The 7,074-nt window shown below is 58.3% G+C and overlaps 1 protein-coding gene across 21 annotated transcripts in view; it reads right to left on the bottom strand.

Moving 5' to 3' along the window:
* Srcin1 (SRC kinase signaling inhibitor 1) overlaps nucleotides 1–7,074 on the bottom strand; it is a 66,880-nt gene that overhangs the window by 58,592 nt on the left and 1,214 nt on the right. For 6 of the 21 annotated variants that reach the window (XR_003378841.1, XM_013354170.2, XM_013354175.2 and 3 more), the window contains exon 1: nucleotides 5,849–6,092. The exons of 2 other annotated variants lie outside the window; for them this stretch is intronic. Coding sequence is in view for 16 of the 19 variants with exons in the window: in XM_013354170.2 (XP_013209624.1) it covers nucleotides 5,849–5,972 (124 nt within the window). In the remaining 3 variants the exon portion in view is untranslated. Of the gene's footprint in view, nucleotides 1–5,848; nucleotides 6,098–6,965; nucleotides 7,069–7,074 lie in introns of those variants that run through there. 13 more of the 21 variants (XM_026789828.1, XM_026789830.1, XM_026789832.1 and 10 more) reach the window with 7 other exon arrangements.

Raw genomic sequence — 7,074 nt, 5'->3', positions numbered from 1 at the left:
CTGGAACTAGCTCTGTAGACCAGGCTGGTCTCGAACTCACAGAGATCCGCCTGTCTCTGCCTCCCGAGTGCTGGGATTAAAGGCGTGAGCCACCATCGCCCGGCTCAGCTTCAAGGTTTCTTGCAGAATCTTTTCCACCTCTGCCCGAATTCTCTCAATGAATCCGGAGTCTGCAGACAGCAGCCATAAATACTTTAAGGTACTGGAAAGTGAAGCCACGTCCCCAGTGAGTGTCCCCAGAGCTGCTCCTGGACTACCTCCCATCCAACCTCCCCTTGCACCAGTACTTGGGAAGTTCTCCCTGAAGTCTGTGGTCCATTACATGCTCCAGTAGATTTTTTTCCCCCACATTCTTCCTGCCTCATCCTAGGGCAGGTGACTGGCCCCGGGCTGTCAGGTGGGTGACAAGGTTTCACCGTGGGTGACTTTAACACTCTAGGAGCCCCTTTCCTGAATCTCCCCATACAGCTATAGTAAGCAGGGGAGCCCCTCAGAGGTCCCTTTCTGTTTAACACACCAGGAGGCATAGGCTCCTAAGGACCAGGTCTGGGGTTGGCAGTGAGGGTCTATGTCTGCCAAGGGCTGTTATGAGCCCTGGACACCTTCTTGGGGAGCTTAATTCTCCTCAAGGAGGAGGCGGCTTGTATCTGGGTCGCTGCAGGGACACCCAGCCCTTGGCCATTATCAGGAGACTGAAGTAGGGGAGCATAGGACAAGGATATGTTACCCTCTCTCAGGCCATGTACAAACACCTCTGGCTGGGGCCTCACTGCGGACCAAGTCTAAGGCTTACCGAGTTCTGGGGGTCCCCAGCGATGAGACCCCCAAGGAACACAATTTCTCTCCTGGCTTGGGATATTCCACCCTGGGCCTTGCAGGCAGCCGAGCCTGCTGACCACAGATCTCAGAAAACCTGGGAGCAGTGACTGAGGCCGGCCACCTGCTGGACCCGCAGCATGAAGGAAAACAAGGGCTGGATTCTGGTTTCTCAATAGAAAGGAGTGCAGGACTGGCCAGGCTTCCAGCCACCTCATCCATCCCCGAGGCTGGAGGATAGATGCAGGCAAGGTGTGTGTCAGTCATGGAGTAAGCCACCAGCATGTGCATGTGTGAGGGTCCAAATATCTTGGCCTTGCGCCATTTCCTCTGGCTCAGCTGAAGCTGGGAGGTATTCCTCCCGCCCTTCGTGTGACAAAGCATTTCTTATCTCAGGGGACAGGAGGTGGGGAGGACCTTAGACAACTGACAGGGAGCTTTAGAACCTCTGTTTCCAACTTCTTTACTGATATCAAGGACACTGAGGATCAGAGAGGGTAATATAGTTGCCAAGGTCTCACAGCAACAGAGGAGACACAAGTCTAAGTTTGTTCTTTAGGGAACAAAAGGGACTCCTTATTGCTTCCTTTGTTTCACACCTCAGGACCCCTCGGTCACACGCAAGAGTTACCTTCTGGGAGAGGGTGCCATGCTGACCACTGGGGGGAATGGCTGATAAACTAACTTCTGCTCCCACACTGCCGACCCTTCCTCATAGACTGGGAAGTGCTTCTCTCTATCTGACCTCCATTCTTCCTGCTGCAGCGTGGGCTTGTTTCTTCCCAAGCTGTCCATGCAGGGAGAAGGAGAAGGGAGCAGAGCAGACATGCAGCCTCCACACCCTGCCAGCACTGAGGACCATACCAGGGCAGAGTGTCCTGGCAGTTGGCCCTACGCCTGGTTTGTACATGGCGGAAGAATGGCTGATGTAGCGACGTGACTATAGAAGAAGCTTCTTCTAGGAATTGCCCAACCATGTCCTCCCCAAAGCCCAGCCTTGGGTGGCAGTCTCTGCCCCTCCCCAGAACCCCGGTTTGCGTCTCCCAAGCCGGGCACTGCGCTGGGCCTTTCCGTCTATTCTCTCGTGTATTCTTCTCTATTTCATAGTAGAAACTAACTTTGCCCTCGGTGTCTGTGCTTCCCTGAAGCTAAGTCTAACCTTGTTCTCACTTGCTGCATTTCCTCTGTGCCAGTCCCTGGGGACGGAGTTCATGTCTGTCCCTTCCTTCAGAAGCTGCCATCGTGACTCAGTGGTCTCGGACTATCTCTTCTAGGCCACCAGCCTTTATCCCAGCCTCGCCCTAGGTAACAGGGGACATACATTTGGAAGGAGACACAGCAGGACTAGGGACCGGGGTCCAGGGCTCTGCCCTGTGCCAGGTATGGAAGGCACATGGGTGGCAAGGAGGCAGGGCCTATGGATGTGTTATAAGATCAGGATGGGCGGACCTCTGGGTTCTACACACACACACACACACACACACACACACACACACACAGTCTAAGGCCAGGCAGGAAATAACCTCTTCTCTCCATATTTAAGGTTTGTTTCAATTCTCATTCCTAGAGCTCAGGGGCCTGGTCTGGAATAGGAGGGAAAGGTCACAGCTGTACGTGCTGTGGCCTGAGCTGAAGCCGGAAGGGCCTGAGGCGCCAAACCAAGCACCTAGCCTGTGGCAGCTAGGAGAAGCTCTAGAGAACTGACACACCCTACTGCCCTGTCCTGCTGCATCCTCCCCACCAAGGCCATGCATGTACATCCTGCTTTAGAGTAAGGACACAGGAGAGGTGGGGGACCAGACACCCACCTTCCCGGATGCTTAGTTCCCACCCTCTAAGAAGCTGGAGCCTTGGGAGTTGAGCCAATGGGTGAGGGGAGCTGGAAAGATAGGCGGGACTCTGAGCCCCATGTGGGTGGTGTCCTTCCCCCTGTAAGCAGGCGCTATTAATATATGCAAAGCATATGCAAATCACCCAGAAGAGAGACACAACACGCAGGAATGTCAGAAGAGACCTTGGAGATCATCCAGCCCCGCCTCCTCATTTCAGGTGAGAAAGGAGACCAGGGAAAGGGACTTACTCAAGGTCACACAGACAACTAGGCCTGAGATGTGATTAGTGCAGGGCTCCAGGCTCAGTATGGTTTCTGATGCATCTGTCATCTGGATGGTTAACCAGGGGAGAGTGGCCAGGGCGTGGCATAGTGCCCAGAAGCTTCCTGGATCCCTCCCTGGAGCTTGAAGGTAGTCTGATGGGCATGAATTGAGAGACAGCTGTGTGACAGAAGTACCCTTAAGAAACAGGGACTGGGGACCAGAAGGGCTGGGGGAAAAAAATCTGTTGGGGAGGTGGGGAGGTGAGTGCCAGAAGGTTCCTGAAGTAAGTGTGCGAGGCAGGGGTATGAGGAGCCCACTGTCAAGGTGAGGTGGTGTGGGAAGAGCCACCACACACACACACACACACACACCACAACGAGCAGGCTTGAGTGTGCTCTTAAATGCACAGCAGCCCCTCCAGCCTGCACTCTGACAGTGATGGCACCTGACAGCCCATAATAGTCAGCTGGCCCATCCCCACCGAGGGAGGCTGCGGCTATGGCTGTTCAGGGACTGCTCCCTCAGCAGCAACCTTCCATCAGTCCTAGAAAGCAGGATCGCTGCTAGGGCAGAGCAGACAGACAGAGGGGAGGGGCCACCAGAGAGAGCAAGGGGACCTCTGAAGGAGAGGGGACACGGGGCGGGCGCCGGGCAGGCTGGAGGAGAGGCAGGGAGATGGGAGGTGGGAGTGAGGCGGGAGACCGGCAGAGGTGCGAAGAGGGGACTTTGGAAACAGGAGGGCGGAGAGGGATGCTGTTGGGTCCCAGGGACCTAGAGGACCACACTGCGTATGGAGTCCTGCCACTGAGGTGCCACACTGTCAGCAGGGCTTGGGGACCAAGCTTCTGCCCATCACTGGCTGCCAAGAAGTCGGCCCTCTCTCCCTCCCTCCCTCTCTCGCTCCTGCCTCTCTCTCCCTTGGGGCAGGAGCTGCTTCCCAGCCAAATCCAAAGCCTTCATCTCCTCTTTTCAGAGCTGGGAATGAAAGAAGGGGAAGCAAGCGCAGCCCTCAAACCCGCTGACGGCCAGATTTTTATTATCTTTGCTCAAATGGGCCCTGGGAAGCCAGCTAAGGAGTCTTCAAAGAGCCCCTGAGTGCTTCATTGAAGCTGCACCTGCTCCGGCCCACCCACAGCAGACGTGGGCTGGGGGCACAACTCATCCCCAGAACCCCCAACTCCAGGGAACTGAGCCAAGGATTCAGAAGCCTCAACCTTGGCACCTTGTGTCCAGGCAGGGGCCACAAGGTCAGGGAGCCAGGCCAGACCTGGGCCAGCTGGGCATCCAGGCAGGCCCTGTTCCTATCCGGGCCTGAACAACATAAATGAAGGAGGAAAAGGCATCTCCTTGCCAGAGCTTAGAGATAAGTACTTAGAATTCCTCGAAAGAGATGCCTTTATGGCCAGCCTGGGATTTCCCCTGGACCCTGACCTGCCAGGACACTCACAGGCCACTCCATTCCTCCAGACTCCCGTGATGGTGACAGCACGGACCTTGTCAACCACCACGCTTCTTGCTGTGCTCTTCCAGCTCAGTGAAAGAGGTCAAATTCATGTGAGCCAACCTTCCCCTCACCTGAGCACAGTGCCCCGCAGTTCCAGCCCTCGGCTGGGTTGCTCCTCTTCCCCCAACACCTATCTGGGGTGGAGGTGGGGAGCTTCACAGAGCCCAACCCGATTCCTGCTCAGCACTTCCAGGGCTGGGGTTTTGGCAGAGAATGCCAAGGTTAGCACTCGGCAGACAGCCTGTGCCACCCCTTCCCCCATCCCCTGCTCTGACCACACCATCGAGATCGATGCCCGCAGCCAAAAAGGAATCAATGGTTCTAATTAAACCCTTTTCTTGGGTGGGTCCCTGGACAGGAAGGGGGGACACTCAGAGGAGCCATGGATGGTCACTACTCACCTTTAAGAGGCTATATAAGTAAGGCCAGGGAGCCCCCAGACCTCCTATGCTAGTAGAAAGTGAACAGAGGAATGGGGGGGGGTGGAGAGTCTGAGGGGGAGCATGTCTCTGAGGGCTTGCTTGTTCTAGGAACCCTTCCCCTGATGAGGCTCCTCTCCCCTCTCCCAGCCTCAGACTACATATGTTTCTTCTAGGCAGGTCTCCAGAGTAGGAGCCAGAAGGGAGACCCACCCCAGCCTCCATCCCAGGGTCATAGCTAGCCCTCCAGGAAGGAAAGATGCAGGACTGGGGGGCAGCATTGGACAAAGACCCTCTTGTCTTCAAGGCAGAGTGGCAGGGAGCCAGGGCAAAGCCTTTGCAGCCAATGGTGCCTGGGTACCAGGCAGCCCAGGGGGAGCCCCTTCCCCTTATGTCCAGAGTCCTCACCCACCGTTGTGTCGACACCAGGCTAAGTCTCTACTCCAGCTCTCAGTCTATCAAGAGCACTCCTGTCTGAGTAGTACTTTGGACACTTACCCTGAGTGACTCCCACACCAGCCAGCATCAACCAGACCCCCGTCCCCATACCACAGCTGCCCCTCACTTACAAACACACACCAGCCATGCTAGAAACCAACACACCCAGCTGCCACCAGAGACAACAGCCTCGCCATCCCTAGGAGCTCTCCATCGGGCTCATCAGCAGGGACAGGGAAGGGGAGAAACTGAGGCACAGAGTTAGACAGCCAAGCAGTTGGCTCAAGGTCACCCAGACCAAGATGACCAGAGTAGAGAAAGGTATCTTAATACCCCATCCCCAAAGGGCACAAACCCCACCCAAAGGAACAGTTGGATCCCTAGACCTAACGTCTGCTCAGTTTCTCCTCTTCCCACCTTCATCCCAAACACCTTCTAAGGGGCTGCAGCCGAAAAGCTGCCACCAGGGACCCCACTTCCCTCAAAGCTGGAGCCTGCAGAGCCCCAGATATGGCAATATTTGAGAGGGGCTGTAAGGGCAGTTCAGCCTTGCTCACACTGCTGAACCAGCTCACCTGGCTCCCCGCGGGCCCCAGGGTCCCTTGGTCCAACCTCCTCCCTGGGAGAGCGGGCTCGACCCTCCGCGGTCCTCTCCCACCAGGCCAGGGCAAAGCGCCGGAGGCACTGCCAGGGCTGCATGGGGAGGCGTGGGGCTGGGGGCGCGCACCAGCAGCCACACACGCCCCACCGGGCCCTGCCAGCTGAGCTGCGGAGGCACCCGGTCGGCCCCCTCTACTGCCACCAGCATCCTGCTGCCCCCACCAACAGGACTCGGAGCCGGCCCGGGAGCTTCTGACGTAGCAGGGGGGTGCGTGGGAGAGGAGGGGGAGCCACGACGAGTCCCCTCCCCAGCCCCGCCCCTCTACTTCTCCAACCCCCTGCAGTCCCCACCTCCTCATCACCCCGGACGCCCTCCCCAGCTGGGGGCGCCCTCCTTTGCCCCTTGCCTCTGCAGGGGGAGGGTTTAAGATCCAGAAGCCCCTCCCTCAGTCCCTCCTTCTCTATGGCCCTCGCTACCCGCCCAGCGAGCGGGGAGCAGGTCCCCAGTTTCTGCAACTGCTGCGGAGCCTAGGAGGTCTCCAGGGCTAGGGCCTCGAGGTGCAGGGGGTGGGGTGTAGAATACAGCCCTGTATCCTGGCAACACAGCCAAACCCAGAGCGCTCTCAGTCCCTTGCTTCCCTGAGGGACTGGCGCGAAGGGTCCAGCACTACCAGGCCAGCGCCTGCACCCCATTCTGAGAGCTGAGGCGGGGATGATGCTCTTCCCCTTATCCCCTTTCCTTCCCCCCCTCAGTATCCCTGGCCTCACCTCGCATGGACCCCCTCCTGTCCCCCCTACTCTCCTCGCCACCCCCTTCATCCACCCCTCCCCCCTACATTGTAACCCTGGGTCCCCTCCCCCCGGGCACCGAGAGGCCCTCCTCGCCCCGTTTCCAGCTTCGCCAGCTCCAGACCCTCTCGGTTCCCAGCGCTCTACCGCCCTGCTCCTCCCCAGCGCGGCGCTCAGCTGTCCCCTGCCCCCCGCAACACCTGCGCCCGGAGCATCCCTAGCCCGGCCGGCCGCCGCCTCCCGGGCCCGGCCGCCGCCCCCGCCCCCGGCCGAGGGGAAAACACACAAAGAAAACAGAAATACCTTCCACTTAAGCATGGAGGCACATTAGGGAGGAGAGAGACAGGGACATGCCTTGGGACGGAGCGTTCCCCATCGGGCGGGGGCGCGGGGGGCGGGGGCCCCGGGCCGG

Source organism: Microtus ochrogaster, unplaced genomic scaffold (assembly GCF_000317375.1).
Source record: "Microtus ochrogaster isolate Prairie Vole_2 unplaced genomic scaffold, MicOch1.0 UNK31, whole genome shotgun sequence".
In the NCBI taxonomy this organism is placed as follows: Eukaryota; Metazoa; Chordata; class Mammalia; order Rodentia; family Cricetidae; genus Microtus; species Microtus ochrogaster.
This window is presented reverse-complemented; position numbering and strand designations above follow the sequence as displayed.